Source organism: Heptranchias perlo, chromosome 23 (genome assembly GCF_035084215.1).
Source record: "Heptranchias perlo isolate sHepPer1 chromosome 23, sHepPer1.hap1, whole genome shotgun sequence".
In the NCBI taxonomy this organism is placed as follows: Eukaryota; Metazoa; Chordata; class Chondrichthyes; order Hexanchiformes; family Hexanchidae; genus Heptranchias; species Heptranchias perlo.
In genome coordinates, this window is record NC_090347.1 from 48,299,767 (window position 1) to 48,320,672 (window position 20,906).

Below are 20,906 nucleotides of genomic sequence, written 5' to 3' on the forward strand. Positions count from 1 at the left end.
AAGAAGGCATACGGAATGCTCTCCGTTATTAGCCGAGGTATGGAATACAAAAGCAGGGATGTAATGATGGAACTGTATAAAACGCTGGTAAGGCCACAGCTGGAGTATTGTGCGCAGTTCTGGTCACCACATTACAGGAAGGACGTAATTGCTGTGGAGAGAGTGCAGAGAAGATTTACAAGAATGTTGCCAGGGTTTGAAAATTGCAGCTACGAGGAGAGATTGGATAGGCTGGGGTTGTTTTCCTTGGAGCAGAGGAGGCTGAGGGGAGACTTGATTGAGGTGTACAAAATTATGAGGGGCCTAGATAGAGTAGACAGGAAGTACCTGTTTCCCCTAGCGGAGAGTTCAAGAACTAGAGGACGTAGATTTAAGCTGATTGGCGGAAGGATTAGAGGGGACATGAGGAAAAACTTTTTTACCCAGAGGGTGGTGGGTGTATCGAACTCACTGCCCGAATTGGTGGTAGAGGTTCTTTAAAAAGTACCCCTAAAGTGCTGTAAGCTGCAGGGCTACGGACCGGGTGCTGGAAGGTGGGATTAGAATGGGCCGGCACGGACACGATGGGCCGAATGCCCCCCTGCTGTGATGTATCTCTTCTATTGTTCTATTACAACATGATTTACACTGAGATCTCTCTCTAACTGTGTAATCGTAGAACTTGATTCACACTGAGATCTTGTAGAAACATAGAAAGGTTACAGCACGGAAGGAGGCCATTTGGCCCATCGAACCCCGGCCGGCTCTATGCAAGAGCAATCCAGCAAGTCCCATTCCCCGTAGCCGTGCAAATTTTTTTCTTTCAAATATTTATCCAGTTCCCTTTTGAAGGCGATAATTGAATCTGCCTCCACCACCCCCTCGGGCAGTGCATTCCAGATCATAACCACTCGCTGCGTGAAAAAGTTTTTCCTCATCTCACCTTTGGTTCTTTTGCCAATCACCTTAAATCTATATCCTCTGGTTCTTGACCTTTCCGCCAATGGGAACAGTTTCTCTCTATCTACTCTGTCCAGACCCTTCATGATTTTGAATACCTCTATCAAATCTCCTCTCAACCGTCTCTGTTCCAAGGAGAACAACCCCAGCTTCTCCAGTCTATCCACGGAACTGAAGTCCCTCATCCCTGGGATCATTCTAGTAAATCTCTTCTGCATCCTCTCTAAGGCCTTCACATCTTTCCTAAAGTCACTTTTTAACTGTGTTAATTTAATGACCCCTGGTCCCGGAGGGCGGAGGGTCGCCGACCCCTGGTCCCGGAGGGCGGAGGGTCGCCGACCCCTGGTCCCGGAGGGCGGAGGGTCGCCGACCCCTGGTCCCGGAGGGCGGAGGGTCGCCGACCCCTGGTCCCGGAGGGCGGAGGGTCGCCGACCCCTGGTCCCGGAGGGCGGAGGGTCGCCGACCCCTGGTCCCGGAGGGCGGAGGGTCGCCGACCCCTGGTCCCGGAGGGCGGAGGGTCGCCGACCCCTGGTCCCGGAGGGCGGAGGGTCGCCGACCCCTGGTCCCGGAGGGCGGAGGGTCGCCGACCCCTGGTCCCGGAGGGCGGAGGGTCGCCGACCCCTGGTCCCGGAGGGCGGAGGGTCGCCGACCCCTGGTCCCGGAGGGCGGAGGGTCGCCGACCCCTGGTCCCGGAGGGTCGAGGGTCACTGTCATTCCCCCATGTGATTACATTGGTGTAAATCGGTGTATCCGTCAGGCCCCTCCTACACGGTGACATTCAGCAAATCATTCAGGTTGGAGGTGGGGGTGGGCCGGAGTGAGACATTCAGGGCACAGGTTTTAAAAATCATTAGATTGGAGTGAATTTCCTTCACCTGTTAGGGGATTTGTCCGATTTGGCAAAGTCTCAGGAAAGGAAGATATAGTTGAGATACTGGATGGGCTAAAAATTGATAAAGAGGAGGTACTTGAAAGGCTGGCTGTACTTAAAGTAGATAAATCACCCGGTCCGGATGGGATGCATCCTCGGTTGCTGAGGGAAGTAAGGGTGGAAATTGCGGAGGTACTGGTCATAATCTTCCAATCATCCTTAGATACGGGGGTGGTGCCAGAGGACTGGAGAATTGCAAATATTACACCCTTGTTCAAAAAAGGGTGTAAGGATAAACCCAGCAACTACAGACCAGTCAGTTTAATGTTGGTGGTGGGGAAACTTTTAGAAACGATAATCCGGGACAGAATTAACAGTCACTTGGACAAGTATGGATTAATTAGGGAAAGCCAGCACGGATTTGTTAAAGGCAAATCGTGTTTAACTAACTTGATTGAGTTTTTTGTTTAGGTAACAAAGAGGGTCGATGAGGGCAATGCGGTTGATGTGATGTATACGGACTTTCAAAAGGTGTTTGATAAAGTGCCACATAATAGGCTTGTCAGCAAAATTGAAGCCCATGGAATAAAAGGGGCAGTGGCAGCATGGATATGAAATTGGCTAAGTGACAGGAAACAGAGAGTAATGGTGAACGGTTGTTTTTCGGACTGGAGGGAGGTGTACAGTGGTGTTCCCCAGGGGTCAGTGCTGGGACCACTGCTTTTCTTGATATATATTAATGACTTGGACTTGGGTGTACAGGGCACAATTTCCAAATTTGCAGATGACACAATACTTGGAAGTGTAGTAAACAGTGAGGAGGATAGTGATGGAAGTAAAGGAAGTCATGATGAAACTTTATAAAACACTGGTTCGGCCATAACTGGAGTATTGTGTCCAGTTCTGGGCACTGCACTTTAGGAAAGATGTGAAGGCCTTAGAGAGGATGCAGAAGAGATTTACTAGGATGATTCCAGGGATGAGGGACTTCAGTTACGTGGATAGACTGGAGAAGCTGGGGTTGTTCTCCTTGGAACAGAGAAGGTTGCAAGGAGATTTGATCGAGGTGTTCAAAATCATGAAGGGTCTAGACAGAGTAGATAGAGAGAAACTGTTCCCATTGGCGGAAAGGTCAAGGACCAGAGGACATAGATTTAAGGTGATTGGCAAAAACCAAAGATGAGATGAGGAAAAGCTTTTTCACACAGCGAGTGGTTATGATCTGGAATGCACTGCCCGAGGGACTGGTGGAGGCAGATTCAATCATGGCTTTTAAAAGGGAACTGGATAAATACTTGAAGGGAAAAGATTTGCAGGACTACAGGGAAAGAATGGGGGACTGGGACTAACTGGATTGCTCTTATAAAGAGCAGGTATGGGCTGGACCGGCCGAATGGCCTCCTTCTGTGCTGTAGCCATTCTATAATTCTCTGTTAGAGTCCGATTCACACTGAGATCTCACTGTAACCGTGTGACTTTAGAGTTCTGGTCACGATGAGCTGAGGTTGGATATGGTGGTATGGGGAATGAATCCTCCACCATCCCAAACTGCGACCAGAATAGCCCAAGTAAGCTGCAGGGCTACGGACCGGGTGCCAGAAGGTGGGATTAGAATGGGCACCCGCTTGTTCTTCGAGCCGGCGCGGACACAATGGGCCAAATGGCCCCCTTCTCTGCTGTGTCTTTTCTATGGTTCTATGGTTTGAGACTCAGAGTTCAGAGTATTGGCCACAGTCAGATGTCATGTGTCAGCCCCGTGCCATGTGTGGCTCTGGGTAATGTAAGCAATTTGAGCTTCTCCATCAGAGAGCGGACTGTGACACCGATCATCGCCCCCCCCCGAGAGCTTCTCCATCAGAGAGCGGACTGTGACACCGATCATCGCCCCCCCCCGAGAGCTTCTCCATCAGAGAGCGGACTGTGACACTGATCATCACCCCCCCCCCGAGAGCTTCTCCATCAGAGAGCGGACTGTGACACTGATCATCACCCCCCCCCCGAGAGCTTCTCCATCAGAGAGCGGACTGTGACACCGATCATCGCCCCCCCCCGAGAGCTTCTCCATCAGAGAGCGGACTGTGACACTGATCATCACCCCCCCCCGAGAGCTTCTCCATCAGAGAGCGGACTGTGACACCGATCATCACCCCCCCCCGAGAGCTTCTCCATCAGAGAGCGGACTGTGACACCGATCATCACCCCCCCCCGAGAGCTTCTCCATCAGAGAGCGGACTGTGACACCGATCATCACCCCCCACCCCGAGAGCTTCTCCATCAGAGAGCGGACTGTGACACTGATCATCACCCCCCCCCCGAGAGCTTCTCCATCAGAGAGCGGACTGTGACACCGATCATCGCCCCCCCCCCGAGAGCTTCTCCATCAGAGAGCGGACTGTGACACTGATCATCACCCCCCCCCGAGAGCTTCTCCATCAGAGAGCGGACTGTGACACCGATCATCACCCCCCCCCGAGAGCTTCTCCATCAGAGAGCGGACTGTGACACCGATCATCACCCCCCCCCCGAGAGCTTCTCCATCAGAGAGCGGACTGTGACACCGATCATCGCACTGCCGACCCTACCGATGATGGTTAGTTCTGCCTGTACTCTCACTATCACGGTGTGGGCTCAGCCACTGGTTCCACTGAGAGCGGATATGAGCTGCTCTACTCTGTAGTCGTTCATGGTGCAACAACACTTTGAAATGTTTTGCTGTGTTCAGGTTCTGTCTAAATGCAAGGATTATATTTGTTATAAAATGATGGCAAAGCTGCAAGTGGCCAGGAGCCACTCAGCTCGGGCCTTGGTTCGCGCCCAATGGTGCCTTGGGCAGCGTGCTGCTGCTGCCGAGTTAAGATGGAGAACGTCTCAGTTTATGTGACAATGACACTGGCCGTGTGTCAGATTTCAAAAACTCCAAAATTGATGTTTTGTTTCTACAGAAATAGATTGCATGTTGCAAAAGCCCTGACTCGAGCAGATCCCTTCACTCTATTCCCAATTTAATTGATATTCCTTAGGCCGAGGCATTTACTGCTCACTCACTGAGACGCTCTTAGTTGCCTTGACATCTTTTTCCCATGTATGAGTAAATCATGCCCCCTGTTAAAAATGGCCTTTTTGCATCAAGTAAATAGCTGAGGTGTTGGGGAAAGTTAGATTGGGAAAAATGTCATTTCAATCCAGGCTAAATAAGTAAGCAAGGTGTGCTCTGATCAGAGAGACAAGGAACAGTGGGAAAAGACTGAAAGTAATTAAACAGAGAAGGGGATCACTGAATGAAAGAAACATTTTCATTTCTGGGGTTTAATTCTTTAAACTTCACTGAATCTATACCTCAGATTCCAGGCTGGAAACCCTTGCACATGGTTTCCTCACATAAGGGGAACTGTCTCCTGCACTTCCAGACTCCAATTGGCTTCCCTGGGCTCTTATCCGATGATGGATCATCCTACTCGTGCTGTGTGTGGGCTCTCTGGAAGTACTGTCCCTCTGTGTAGTCCTTTTCTCCAAGTAATTCATCATAATGCCTCTGTCACAGGGCAGGTACCCAGGCCCAGACAACCAGTTAAAACGCTGGGAGCCCACCCTACGATGCCAGACGTACACGGAGGGGCTCGGACAGGAATTTAGCCAGGAGTGTTGGTGCAGCACCGTGGAGGAGCGTCTCAGGGCAGGTGAATTTTGCAGGCAGGCCTCTCTGTAAGACGGCAGCCTCGCAGACTGAGAATACTGCAGTCTGCTTGGTGTTATAGGCTGGCTAGAGTCCAAACCCGTGTTGTCCTGGGCAGGGTGTCCTTCCATTAGAGCGGACGACTGCTTGACTGTGTTTCCTGCCCGTTCCAGGATCTCACTGTTTGGCCTGAGGAATAAGTCAGGAATTTCTCCTCGTGGTCTTGGCTTTTCCAAGTTTCCTGATCTGTCTCGGAACCTTGGGTTTTCCTCTTGCTCCCTTGTTGCTCTGATGTATGAAGATCGCCTGGTCAGTAAGGGTAATTCCTCTGGTTGCGGCCCAGAATAAAACCTGATGCAGGAACTACAGTTTGTCCGGTTGGGATATGAAAGGAGCTGATTTCCCACAAGCCGTTTCTCATTCAATCCAATACAAGATTTCATTGCAATCAATGGCTTTGTCCCACTCTGTGAGCTAGCATTTCCTACAGAGCAATGGGCCAATTTCCTACAAGGTGACTGCAGTCTGCTTGTGAAATATTTTCTGTTGTAAATATTCTTGTAGTGTAATTTTTCATTGTTGATAAGTAGAATGCCAGGACACTTCAGATCATTTCCCACATCAATCCCCCTGCTGTGTTGGGACTGCACAGTGAGTTCAGCTGACGGCATGGGATGAGGGTTGTAGATTACAGTAGCAGGTTTTGCAGCTAGATATTTTCCAACTGATCTACTGTTGTATGTAATTATTGGCCGATCTGATTGTCTTGTCTCCTGTTCTGGAGACCCTGGTGTAGTCGCTGTGAGCAGAGGTGAAGCCTGCCCTGGAGATATTGTCGCTAGATGGCAGTGGGCCTGGTGTCTGGTGGAAATACAAGGAACAGAAAGGTGTTTTCTGGCCATGGGATGTGATCCTTCTGCATTCTGTGATGGTACTTTAGGAAAACTGCTTGTGATGTTATCACCCGCCTGTGTCCAATGTTTTATCGTCTTTGTGGCGTTCTCCAAGGAACTTTCAACGTTTGTGGACGATACCAAGTCTTTGGCCGCCTGCAGCATCTTCAACATGTTAGCTTGAGAAAAACTCGAGGAGACAATGGGAGAGGCCACATGAACTGGGCTGGACACCTCCTGCACACCACTGAAACAACTGTAGATTCCCTGAAATGGGGGGAGTGAAACAGAAAGCTTGGTTATAATTCTGTACATGTTCGTGAGGCAGGCCCAGGGCAACTGGAAACCTTTCCCCAAAACCACCCAACAATCCGCTGAGAGATCTGATCTCCAATCACAAGACCGTTCACTTTTGAAGCTAAGGGTCGGAATTTTTGAATTTGTCAAAGTGAGATATCAGTTATGGAGAATATTTCCACCCAATGTTTGCTCTCCCAGTCCAGGTACAGCACAAGTTAGAGACAGAGAAGAACTCACTCAAAACTGTCCCATCAAACACTCAAACCAAATATAGCCCAGGTTAGATACAGAATAAATCTCCCTCTACCCTATCCCATCAAACACTCCCAGAACAGATTCAGTATGGGTTAGATACAGAGCAAAGCTCCCTCTACACTGTGCCATCAAACACTCCCAGGGCAGGTACAGCATGGGTTAGATACAGAGTAAAGCTCCCTCTACACTGTCCCATCAAACATTCCCAGGGCAGGTACAGCATGGGTTAGATACAGAGTAAACTTCCTCTACACTGTCCCATCAAACACTCCCAGGGCAGGTACAGCACGGGTTAGATACAGAGTAAAGCTCCCTCTACACTGTCCCATCAAACACTCGCAGGGCAGGTACAGCACGGGTTAGATACAGAGTAAAGCTCCCTCTACACTGTCCCATCAAACACTTCCAGGGCAGGTACAGCACGGGTTAGATACAGAGTAAAGCTCCCTCTACACTGTCCCATCAAACACTCCCAGGGCAGGTACAGCCCGGGTTCGATACAGAGTAAAGCTCCCTCTACACTGTCCCATCAAACACTTCCAGGGCAGGTACAGCACGGGTTAGATACAGAGTAATGCTCCCTCTGAACTGTCCCATTCAACACTCCCAGGGCAGGTACAGCTCAGGCTTTATACAGAGTAAAGCTCCCTCTACACCGTCCCATCAAACATTCCTAAGGCAGATACAGCATAGGTTAGAAACAGAGTAAAGCTCCCTCTACACTGTCCCATCAAACATTCCCAAGGCAGATACAGCACGGGTTAGAAACAGAGCAAATGTCAATCCATAATGTCCCATTAAACACTCCCAGGAAAAGTACAGCACGGGTTAGATACAGAGTAAAGCTCTCTCTCATGGATTGAGAATTGGCTGACAGACAGGAAACAGAGAGTCGGAATAAACGGGTCTTTTTCCGGCTGGCAGGCAGTGACTAGTGGGGTAACACAGGGATCAGTGCTTGGGCCCCAGCTATTCACAATATATATCAATGATTTGGATGAGGGAACTAAATGTAACATTTCCAAGTTTGCAGACAGCACAAAGCTGGAATGTGAGCTGTGAGGAGGATGCAAAGAGGCTCCAATGTGATTTAGAAAGTTGGGTGAGTGGGCAAGAACATGGCAGATGCAGTATAACGTGGATGAATGTGAGGTTATCCACTTTGGTTGTAAAAACAGAAAGGCAGATTATTATCTGAATGGTGATAAATTGGGAAAAGGGGAGGTGCAAAGAGACCTGGGTGTCCTTGTACACCAGTCGCTGAAAGTGAGCATTCAGATACAGCAAGCAGTTAGGAAGGCGAATGGTATGTTGGCCTTCATTGCAAGAGGATTTGAGTATAGGAGCAGGGATGTCTTACTGCAGTTATACAGGGCCTTGGTGAGACCACATCTGGAGTTGTGTGCAGTTTTGGTCTCCTTATCTGAGGAAGGATGTCCTTGCCATGGAGGGAGATTGGGTCGACTAGGCCTATATTCATTAGAGTTTCGAAGAATGAGAGGTGATCTCATCGAAACATATAAAATTCTAACAGGACTAGACAGACTAGATGCAGGGAGGATGTTCCTGATGGCTGGGGAGTCCAGAACCAGGGGTCACAGTCTCAGGATACGGGGTATGCCATTTAAAACTGAGATGAGGAGAAATTTCTTCACTCAGAGGGTGGTGAACCTGTGGAATTCTCTACCCCAGAAGGCAGTGGAGGCCAAGTCATTAGATGTATTCAAGAAGGAGATAGATATATTTCTGAAAGCTAAAGGGATCAAGGGATATGTGGAAAAAGTGGGAACAGGATACTGAGTTAGATGATTTTGAATGGCGGAGCAGGCCGGAAGGGCCGAATGGCCTACTCTTACTCCTATTTTCTATGTTTCTATGCTTACACTATTCCATCAAACAGTCCCAGGGCAGGAATAGCATGGCTAGATACAGAATAAATCTCACCCTACACTAGCTCATCAAACAATTCTGGGCCACTTACAGCACAGGTTACAAAATGAGTAAAGCTCCCACTACATTGTCCCATCAAACACTCCCAGGGCAGGTACAGCACGGGTTACATACAGAGTAAATCTCAGCTAACACTTGCTCAACAAACACTCCCAGGGCAGGTACAGATAGATGGGGTAGGTACAGAGTAAACACCGCTCTACACTATACCATTGAGCACTTCCAAGGCAGATACACCATGGGTTAGTTCCAGACTAAATCTCAATCTACACTGTCCCATTAAACACTCCTCGAACAAGAACAGTTAGGGTTAGATACGGAGTAAAGCTCTCACTGTACTGTCCCATCAAACACTTTCAGGTCAGGTACAGCATGGGTTAGATACAGAGTAAAGCTTCCTCTACACTATCCCATCAAGCACACCCAGGTCAGGTACAGCATGGGTTAGATACAGAGTAAAGCTCTCTCTACACTGTCCCATCAAGCACACCCAGGTCAGGTACAGCATGGGTTAGATACAGAGTAAAGCTCTCTCTACACTGGGTGGAACTAAGAAATAACAAGGGGCAGAAAACACTGATGGGAGTAGTTTACAGGCCCCCAAACAGCAGTTATCGTGTTGGACAGAGTATAAATCAGGAAATTAGAGGAGCTTGTAACAAGGGTGATGCAATAATCATGGGGAACTTCAATTTTCATATAGTCTGGGCCAACCAAATTGGCAAAAGAAGTTTGGAGGACAAGTTCATGGAATGCATGAGACAGTTTTCTGCAACAATATGTCGAGGAACCAACTAGGGAACAGGCTATTTTAGATCTAGTATTGTGTAATGAGACAGGGTTAATTCGTAATCTTATAATAAAGGATCCTCTGGGGAAGAGTGATCATAATATGATAGAATTTCATATTGAGTTTGAGAGTGATGTAGTTAAGTCCAAAACCAGGGTCTTAAATTCAAAGAAGGGCAATTATGTAGGTATGAGGGGTGAGTTGGCTAAGGTAGATTGGGAAATTGGATTAAAAGATATGACAGTAGATAAGCAATGGCGAACATTTAAAGAAATAATTCATAATTCTCAATGAATATACATTCCCTTGAGGAATAAAAACTCCACGGGAAAAATAATCCATCCGTGGCTAACTAAAGAAGTTAAGGATAGTATTAGATTAAAAGAAGAGGCTTATAATGTTGCCAAAAAGAGTAGTAAGCCTGAGGATTGGGAGAGTTTTAGAAATCAGCAAAGGATAACCAAGAAATTGATAAACAGGGAGAAAATTGAAGATGAGTAAATTAGCAAGAAATACAAAAACAGATTGTAAGAGCTTCTACAAGTATGTAAAAAGGAAGAGATTAGCAAAAGTAAACGTGGGTCACTTAGAGGCAGAGACAAGAGAAATTATAAATGGGGAATAAGGAAATGGCAGAGATGTTAAACAAATATTTTGTATCTGTCTTCACAGTAGAAGACACAAAAAACATACCGGAAACAGTGGGGAACCAAGGGTCTAATGAGAGGGAGGAACTTAAAGTAATTAAGATTAGTAAAGAAAAAGCACTGGAGAAATTAATTGGACTAAAAGTCAACAAATCCCCTGGACCTGATGGCCTACATCCTCGGGTTTTAAAAGAGGTGGCTCAGAGATAGTGGATGCATTGGTTTTGATCTTCCAGAATTCCCTAGATTCTAGAACGGTCCCTGTGGATTAGAAGGTAGCAAATGTAACCCTGCTATTCAAGAGAGAGAGAGAGAGAAAACAGGAAACTACAGGCGAGTTAGCCTGACATCAGTCGTTGGGAAAATGTTAGAATCGATTAAAAGGATGTAGTAACAGGACACGTAGAAAATCATAATATGATTTGGCAGAGTCAACACAGTTTCATGAAAGGGAAATCGTATTTGACGAACCTATTAGATTTTTTTGAGGGTGTAACTATCATAGAAAGGTTACAGCATGGAAGGAGGCCATTCGGCCCATTGAGTCCGCGCCAGCTGTATGCAAGAGAAATCCAGCTAGTCCCACTCCCCCGCCCTTTCCCCATGGCCTTGCAAATTTTTTCTTTTCAAGTACTTATCCAGATCCCTTTTGAAGGCCATGATTGAATCTGCCTCCACCACCCCCTCGGGCAGTGCATTCCTTGCATTGTTGAGCAGCACTTGGAGGAAGCACTGAGGGTAGTAAGGGCACAGAATGTACTCTGGGTGGGGGACTTCAATGTCCATCACCAAGAGTGGCTCGGTAACACCACCACTGACTGAGCTGGTCGAGTCCTGAAGGACATAGCTGCTAGACTGGGCCTGCGGCAGGTGGTGAGAGAACCAACACGAGGGAGAAACTTACTTGACCTCGTCCTCACCAATCGACCTGTCGCAAATGCATCTGTCCATAACAGTATTGGTAGGAGTGACCACCGCACAGTCCTTATGGAGACGAAGTCCCATCTTCACATCATCCAATGTGTTAAATGGGATAGATTAAGAACAGATCTAGCAGCTCAAAACTTGGGCATCCATGAGACGCTGTGGGCCATCATCAGCAGCAGAATTGTATTCCAGCACAATCTGTAACCTCATGGCCCGGCATATTCCTCACTCTACCATTACCAACAAGCCAGGGGATCAAACCTGGTTCAATGAGGAGTGTAGAAGAGCATGCCAGGAGCAGCACCAGGCGTACCTAAAAATGAGATGCCAACCTGGTGAAGCTACAACTCAGGACTACATGCGTGCTAAACAGCGGAAGCAACATGCTATAGATAGAGCTAATCGATCACACAACCAATGGATCAGATCAAAGTTCTGCAGTCCTGCCACATCCAGTCGTGAATGGTGGTGGACAATTAAACAACTAACGGGAGGAGGAGGCTCTGTAAACATCCCCATCCTCAATGACGGCAGAGTCCAGCACATGAGTGCAAAAGACAAGGCTGAAGCGTTTGCAACCATCTTCAGCCAGAAGTGCCGAGTGGATGATCCATCTCGGCCTCCTCCCGATATCCCCACCATCACAGAAGCCAGTCTTCAGCCAATTCGATACACTCCACGTGATATCAAGAAACGGCTGAGTGCACTGGATACAGCAAAGGCTATGGGCCCCGACAACATCCCAGCTGTAGTGCTGAAGACTTGTGCTCCAGAACTAGCTGCGCCTCTAGCCAAACTGTTCCAGTACAGCTACAACACTGGGGTCTACCCAATAATGTGGAAAATTGCCCAGTATGTCCTGTCCACAAAAAGCAGGACAAATCCACTCCAGCCAATTACCGCCCCATCAGTCTACTCTCAATCATCAGCAAAGTGATGGAAGGTGTCGTCGACAGTGCTATCAAGTGGCACTTACTCACCAATAACCTGCTCACCGATGCTCAGTTTGGGTTCCGCCAGGACCACTCGGCTCCAGACCTCATTACAGCCTTGGTAAAACATGGACAAAAGAGCTGAATTCCAGAGGTGAGGTGAGAGTGACTTCCCTTGACATCAAGGCAGCATTTGACCGAGTGTGGCACCAAGGAGCCCGAGTAAAATTGAAGTCAATGGGAATCAGGGGGAAAACTCTCCAGTGGTTGGAGTCATACCTAGCACAAAGGAAGATGGTAGTGGTTGTTGGAGGCCAATCATCTCAGCCGCAGGACATTGCTGCAGGAGTTCCTCAGGGCAGTGTCCTAGGCCCAACCATCTTCAGCTGCTTCATCAATGACCTTCCCTCTATCTTAAAGGTCAGAAATGGGGATGTTCGCTGATGATTGCACAGTGTTCAGTTCCATTCGCAACCCCTCAGATAATGAAGCAGTCCGTGCAAGCATGCAGCAAGACCTGGACAACATCCAGGCTTGGGCTGATAAGTGGCAAGTAACATTCGCGCCAGATAAGTGGCAGGAAATGACCATCTCCAACAAGAGTGAGTCTAACCACCTCCCCTTGACATTCAACAGCATTACCATTGCCGAATCCCCCACCATCAACATCCTGGGGGTCACCATTGACCAGAAACTTAACTGGACCAGCCACATAAATATACTGTGGCTACAAGAGCAGGTCAGAGGCTGGGTATTCTGTGGTGAGTGACTCACCTCCTGACTCCCCAAAGCCTTTCCACCATCTACAAGGCACAAGTCAGGAGTGTGATGGAATACTCTCCACTTGCCTGGATGAGTGCAGCTCCAACAACACTCAAGAAGCTCGACACAATCCAGGACAAAGCAGCCCACTTGATTGGCACCCCATCCACCACCTTAAACGTTCACTCCCTTCACCACCGGCGCACAGTGGCTGCAGTGTGTACCATCCACAGGATGCACTGCAGCAACTCGCCAAGGCTTCTTCGACATCACCTCCCAAACCCGTGACTTCTACCACCTAGAAGGACAAGGGCAGCAGGCACATGGGAACAACACCACCTGCACGTTCCCCTCCAAGTCACACACCATCCCGACTTGGAAATATATCGCCGTTCCTTCATCGTCGCTGGGTCAAAATCCTGGAACTCCCTTCCTAACAGCACTGTGGGAGAACCTTCACCACACGGACTGCAGCGGTTCAAGAAGGTGGCTCACCACCACCTTCTCAAGGGCAAATAGAGGTGGGCAATTAATGCGCCCACATCCCATGAATGAATAAAAAAAAAATTCCATATCCCAACCAAGTGCTGTGTAAAAATGTTTTTCCTCATGTTGCCTTTGGTTCTTTTGCCAATCACCTTAAACCTATGTCCTCTGGTCCTTGACCCTTCCGCCAATGGGAACAGTTTCTCTCTATTTACTCTGTCTGGACCCTTCATGATTTTGAATATCTCTATCAAATCTCCTCGCAACCGTCTCTGTTCCAAGGAGAACAACCCCAGCTTCTCCAGCCTATCCACGTAACTAAAGTCCCTCATCCCTGGAATCATTCTAGTAAATCTCTTCTGCACCCTCTCTAAGGCCTTCATATCTTTCCTGAAGTGCGGTGCCCAGAATTGGACACAATACTCCAGTTGTGGCCAAACTAGTGTTTTATAAAAGTTCATCATGACTTCCATACTTTTGTACTCTATGCCTCTATTTATAAAGCCCAGGATCCCGTATGCTTTTTTAACCACTTTCTCAACCTGCCCTGCCACCTTCAATGATTTGTGCACATATACCCCCAGATCTCCCTGTCGCTGTACCCCTTTTAGAATTGTGCCCTCTAGTTTATATTGCCTCTCCTCGTTCTTCCTACCGAAATGTATCACTTTGCATTTCTCTGCGTTAAATTTCATCTGCCACGTGTCCGCCCATTCCACCAGCCTGTCTATATCCTCTTGAAGTCTATCACTATCCTCCTCACTGTTTACTACACTTCCAAGTTTTTTGTCATCTGCAAATTTTGAAATTGTGCCCTGTACACCCAAGTCCAAGTCATTAATATATATCAAGAAAAGCAGTGGACCCAGCACTGACCCCCGGGGAACACCACTGTACACATCCCTCCATTCCGAAAAACAACCGTTCACCACTACTCTCTGCTTCCTGACTCTTATCCCATGGGCCTCAATCTTGATGATAAGCCTATCGTGCGGCACTTTATCAAACACCTTTTGAAAGTCCATATACACCACATCAACTGCATTGCCCTCATCGACCCTCTCTGTTACCTCATCAAAAAACTCTATCAAGATAGTTAAACACGATTTGCCTTTAACAAATCCGTGCTGGCTTTCCCTAATCAATCCACCCTCGTCCAGAGTGACTGTTAATTCTGTCCTGGATTATTGATTCTAAAAGTTTCCCCACCACTGAGTTTAAACTGACTGGGTTTATCCTTACACCCTTTTTTGAACAAGGGTGTAACATTTGCAATTCTCCCGTCCTCTGGCACCATTCCCCCCCCGTATCTAAGGATGTTTGGAAGATTATGGCAAGTACCTCCGCAATTTCCACCCTTACTTCCCTCAGCAACCTAGGATGCATCCCATCCGGACCGGGTGACTTATCTACTTTAAGTACAGCCAGCCTTTCAAGTACCTCTTTCTTATCAATCTTTAGCCCATCCAGGATCTCAAATATGTCTTCCTTTACTGAGACTCTGGCAGCATCAACTAGCAGGGTAAATAAAGGGGAACCAGTGGATAGCATATTTGGATTTTCAAAAGGCATTCGATAAGGTGTCACACAAGAGGTTGTTACACGAGATAAGGGCTCAGCAGATTGGGGGTAAGATATTAGCGTGGATTGAGGATTGGTTAATGGACAGAAAACAGAGAGTAGGAATAAACGGGTCATTTTCAGGTTGGCAGGTTGATACCAGTGGGGTGCCGCAAGGATCAGTGCTTGGGCCTCAGCTATTTACAATCTATATTAATGACTTAGATGAAGGGACCGAGTGTAATGTATCCAAGTTCACTGACGATACAAAGCTGGGTGGGAAAGTAAGCTGTGAGGAGGACGCAGAGTCTGCAAAGGATTATAGACAGGTTAAGTGAGTGGCCGAGAAAGTGGCAGATGGAGTATAATGTGGGGAAATGTGAAATTATCCACTTTGGTAGGAAGAATAGAAAGCAGAATATTTTTAAAAGGTGAGAGACTAAGAAATATTGGTAGTCAGAAGCATTTGAGTGTCCTTGTACACGAATCACATCAAGTTAACATGCAGGTAAAGCAAGCAATTAGGAAGGCAAGTGGCATGTTCGCCTTTATTGCAATGGGGTGGGAGTATAAGAGTAAGGAGGTCTTACTGCAATTATATAGGGCTCTAGTGAGACCACCCCTCGAGTACTGTGTACAGTTTTGGTCTCATTACCTAAGGAAGGATATACTTGCGTTAGAGCAGGTGCCACGAAGGTTCACTAGATTGATTCCTGGGATGAAAGGGTTGCCCTACGAGGAGAGATTGAGTAGACTATGCATTTATGGGCACGAAGCATAGTAAATAAGGTTGGTGAGCTGCAGGCATAATTAGCCACATGGGAATATGATGTCATGGCGATAACGCAGACCAGGCTCAAAAAAAGGCAGGATTGGGTACTAAATATTCCTGGATACAAGGTGTTCAGGAAAGATAGGGAAGGAAAGAAAGGAGGGTGGGTGGTGGCAGTATTGATTAAGGAGAATATTGCAGAGCTGGAGAGAGAGGATGTCCTTGAGGGGTCAAGGACAGAATCGATTTGGTTACAGTAAATAAACAATAGAGGTGCCATTACACTAGTGGGTGTATTCTACAAGCCACCAACTAGTGGGGAGGATATAGAGGAGCAAATTTGCAGGGAACCATAGAGTAGTGTTAATCAGGGACTTGAATTATCCTAATATAGACTGGGATAGTAATAGTGTAAAGGGCAGAGAGGGGGAGAAATTTTTGAAATGTGTTCAGGAGAACTTTCTTGATCAATATGTTTCTGGCCCAACGAGGAAGGAGGCATTGCTGGATCTGATTCTGGGGAATGAGGTGGGTCAAGTGGAGCAAGTGTCAGTGGGGGAACATTTAGGGAACAGTGATCATTGAATCATAAGGTTTAGATTAATTATGGAAAAGGACAAGTAGCAATCTAGAGTAAAAATACTTAAATGGAGGAGGGCCAATTTCAGTGGGTTGAGAATGGATCTGGCCCGGGTAAATTGGAATCAAAGATTGGCAGGAAAAACTGTAATTGAACAATAGGCGGCCTTTAAGGAGGAGATGATTCGGGTACATTCCCACGGTGGGGGGGAAAGGTAGGACAACTAAAGACAGAGCTCCCTGGATGATGAAAGAGATAGAGAGTAAGAGGAAGCAGAAAAAGGGGACGTATGACAGATGTCAGGTTGATAACACAGGTGAGAACCAGGCTGAATATAGAAAGTTCAGAGGGGAAGTGAAAAAGGAAATAAGAGAGGCAAAGAGAGAGTATGAGAATAGACTGGTGGCCAACATAAAAGGGAATCCAAAAGTCTTCTACTGGCATGTAAACAGTAAACGGGTAGTAAGAGGAGGGGTGGGGCCACTTAGGGACCATAAAGGAGATCTACTCATGGAGGCAGAGGGGATGGCCGAGGTACTAAATGAGTACTTTGCATCTGTCTTGACCAAGGAAGAAGACACTGCCAGTAAAGGAAGATATAGTTGAGATACTGGATGGGCTAAAAATTGATAAAGAAGAGGTATTAGAAAGACTGACTGTACTTAAAGTAGATCAGTCACCCGGTCCGGATGGGATGCATCCGAGGTTGCTGAGGGAAGTAAGGGTGGAAATTGCAGAGGTGCTGGTCATAATCTTCCAAACATCCGTAGATATGGGGGTGGTGCCAGAGGACTGGAGAATTGCAAATGTTACACCCTTGTTCAAAAAAGGGTGTAAGGATAAACCCAGCAACTACAGGCCAGTCAGTTTAACCTCAGTGGTGGGGAAACTTTTAGAAACGATAATCCGGGACAGAATTAACAGTCACTTGGACAAGTGTGGATTAATTAGGGAAAGCCAGCACGGATTTGTTAAAGGCAAATCATGTTTAATTAACTTAATTGAGTTTTTTGATGAGGTAACAGAGAGGGTCGATGAGGGCAATGCGGTTGATGTGATGTATACGGACTTTTAAAAGATGTTTGATAAAGTGCCATATAATAGGCTTGTCATCAAGATTGAAGCCCATGGAATAAAGGGGGCAGTGGCAGCATGGATACGAAATTGGCCAGGTGACAGGAAATAGAGAGTAGTGGTGAACGGTTGTTTTTCGGACTGGAGGGAGGTGTACAGTGGTGTTCCCCAGGGGTCAGTGCTGGGACCACTGCTTTTCTTGATATGTATTAATGACTTGGACTTGGGTGTACAGGGCACAATTTCAAAATTTGCAGATGACACAAAACTTGGAAGTGTAGTGAACAGTGAGGAGGATAGTGATAGACTTCAAGAGGATATAGACAGGCTGGTGGAATGGGCGGACACGTGGCAGATGAAATTTAAAGCAGAGAAATGTGAAGTGATACATTTCGGTAGGAAGAATGAGGAGAGGCAATATAAACTAGAGGGCACAATTCTAAAGGGGGTACAGGAACAGAGAGTTTGGGCATATATCTTTGAAGGTGGCAGGAGAGGTTGAGAAAGTGGTTTAAAAAAGCATATGGGATCCTGGGCTTTCTAAATAGAAGCATTCCGAAGGGGGGCGGGGTGTCAATGGGGGCTGGTATCAATGGGGACATGATGACGATTCCTTCCAAAACTTTAACTTGTGCTCTCGGCACAAGTGGGATAGGATGCCCCAAGACTCTGAATTCCTCTTTAATTCACAGGGTGTAACACAGTGGTGAACAAAATACATCCCCACCAGCTGCTGCCTCTACTCAAAAGCAGTAAATTGTACAATGCTCAAATTTCCCTCCCACCCCCTTCATCAGCTGGGGGCTGCCAGCAAGAACCTCCACCGGTAAAAGCCAATGATGAGGCACCACACCAGGCAGGCCTTAGGACCCAGCAACCAGGATTGTAGCTATGCTCCATTTTCCTCTATTGTGGAGCTCGAGGCCCCACTGGGGATGCCCCTGTATTGAGGCCTGTCCCGGGGGGCGAGCCGTCCCGTCCCGGGGGGGGGGGCGAGCCGTCCCGTCCCGGGGGGGGCGAGCCGTCCCGTGTTTTGGGCCCGAGACACCAAAAGTGGCTTCAGTTCTGCCTAGGCAGGCAAGGTGTCTTCAGGTGTGCTGCTTCTGACCAGCAGTGGGATGCAGAAGGGGGCAGCTGAAAAATTGGGCACCTGGAGATGAAATTACTGGGCAATTGGAAAAAGATGAACCGATTCGGGCCAATTATCCCAGATTTCTGAAGGACAGATTGTGCTTGAGTAGCCTTTACAGAATTCTTTGAGGAAATATCAAGGGATAGATAGAGGGAATGTGTGATTGGTTTAAAAAAGCATTCCATAAGATAAGGTCCCACAAGAAGAGACTTATGGCAAAGGTAATGGCAGTGGAGTCATGAGGGATGTGAGGAGCTGCCAGGAGGCACTTGGGAGCGGAATGTAAAGGATAGTGGGAGAAAGGGAGATCCTCAGAGTGCAAATTCCTCCTGAGCGGTGATCCACAGGAGCCTGTGGTGGGACTGCTCTTTACTGTAACAAAGATAGAACAGGAGTTAAAGTTCTCAATTGGGGAAAGGCCAATTTTACTAAGCTGAGAAGTGATTTAGCAAAAGTGGACTGGAAACAGCTACTTGAAGGTAAATCAGTGTCAGAGCAGTGGGAGACATTCAAGGGGGAGATTCAAGGGGTGCAGAGTAAACATGTCCCCACAAAGAGAAAGGGTGGGATTGCCAAATCTAGAGCCCCCTGGATGACAAGGAGCAAACAGGGTAAGATAAGGCAATAAGGGAAAGCTTATGTCAGACACTGAGAGTTCAAGACTACAGAAAACCTAGAGGAGCATAAAAATTGCAGGGGTGAAATTAAAAAGGAAATTAGGAAAACAAAGAGAGGGCATGAAACAATATTGGCAAGTAGAATCAAGGAAAACACAAAGATGTTTTATAAATACATTAAAAAGCAAGAGGATAACTAAGGAAAGAGTAGGGGCTATTCGAGACCAAAAAGGTAACCTATGTGTGGAGGCGGAAGATGTGGGTGTGGTTCTTAATGAATACTTTGCGTCTGTCTTCACAAAAGAGGGGGACGATGCAGAGATTGTAGTTAAGGAGGAGGAGTGTGAAATATTGGATGGGATAAACATAGTGAGAGAGGAAGTATCTTTGGTTTAGCATCTTTGAAAGTAGATAAATCGCCAGGCCTGGATGAAATGTATCCCAGGCTGTTAAAAGAAGCAAGGGAGGAAATAGCGGAGGCTCTGACCATCATTTTCCAATCCTCCCTGGATACAGGCGAGGTGCCGGAGGATTGGAGGACTGTAACATTATACCGTTGTTTAAAAAGGGAACGAAGGATAGACCCAGTAATTATAGGCCAGTCAGTCTCATCTCGGTGGTGGGCAAATTATTGGAATCAATTCTGAGGGACAGGATAAACTGTCACTTAGAAAGGCACGGACTAATCAAGGACAGTCAGCATGGATTTGTTAAGGGAGGGTCGATGAGGGTGGTGCATTTGATGCAGTCTACATGGATTTTAACAAGGCTTTTGACAAGGTCCCACATGGCAGACTGGTCAAAAAAGTACAAGCCCACGGGATCCAAGGGAAAGTGGCAAATTGGATCCAAAATTGGCTCAGTGGCAGGAAGCAAAGGATAATGGTGATTTTGTGACTGGAAGGCTGTTTCCAGTGGGGTTCTGCAGGGCTCAGTACTGTGTCCCTTGCTTTTTGTGCTATATATTAATGATTTGGACTTAAATATAGGGGGCTTGATTAAGAAGTTTGCAGACGATACAAAAATTGGCCGTGTGGTTGATAGTGAGGAGGAAAGCTGTAGACTGCAGGAAGATATCAATGGACTGGTCAGGTGGCAGAAAAGTGGCAAATGGAATTCAATCCAGAGAAGTGTGAGGTAATGCATTTGAGGAGGGCAAACAAGGCAAAGGAATACACAATAAATGGGATACTGAGAGGTGTAGAGGAACAGAGGGACCTTGGAGTGCATGTCCACAGATCCCCGAAGTAGCAGGACAGGTCGATAAGGTTAAGAAGGCAGATGGAATACTTTCCTTTATTAGCCAAGGCACAGAATATAACAGCAGGGAGGTTATGCTGGAACTGTATAAAACATTAGTTAGACCACAGCTTGAGTACTGTGTACAGTTCTGGTCACCACATTACAGGAAAGATGTGATTGCACTAGAGAGGGTACAGAGGAGATTTACAAGGATGTTGCCAGGGCTGGAGAATTTTAGCTACGAGGAGAGATTGAATAGGCTGGGGTTGTTTTCTTTGGAACAAAGGAGGCTGAGGGGAGATTTAATTGAGGTGTATAAAATTATGACAGGACTAGATAGAGTGGATAGGGAGGACCTATTTCCCTTAACAGAGGGGTCAGTGATCAGGGGGCATATATTTAAAGTAATTGGTAGAAGGATTAGAGGGGAGCTGAGGAGAAATATTTTCACCCAGAGGGTGGTGGGGTCTGGAACTCACTGCCTGAGAGGGTGGTAGAGGCAGA

At 47.1% G+C, this 20,906-nt stretch overlaps 1 protein-coding gene across 1 annotated transcript in view; it reads right to left on the minus strand.

Annotated features, from left to right (window-relative positions):
• Positions 1-5,140: 5,140 nt before the first annotated feature.
• Positions 5,141-20,906, minus strand: part of LOC137341338 (glutamate receptor ionotropic, NMDA 2C-like) — a 707,538-nt gene continuing 691,772 nt past the window's right edge. The window contains exon 12 of the mRNA XM_068004462.1: positions 5,141-6,643. Within this exon, the coding sequence (XP_067860563.1) occupies positions 5,141-6,643 (1,503 nt within the window). The remainder of the gene's footprint in view (positions 6,644-20,906) is intronic.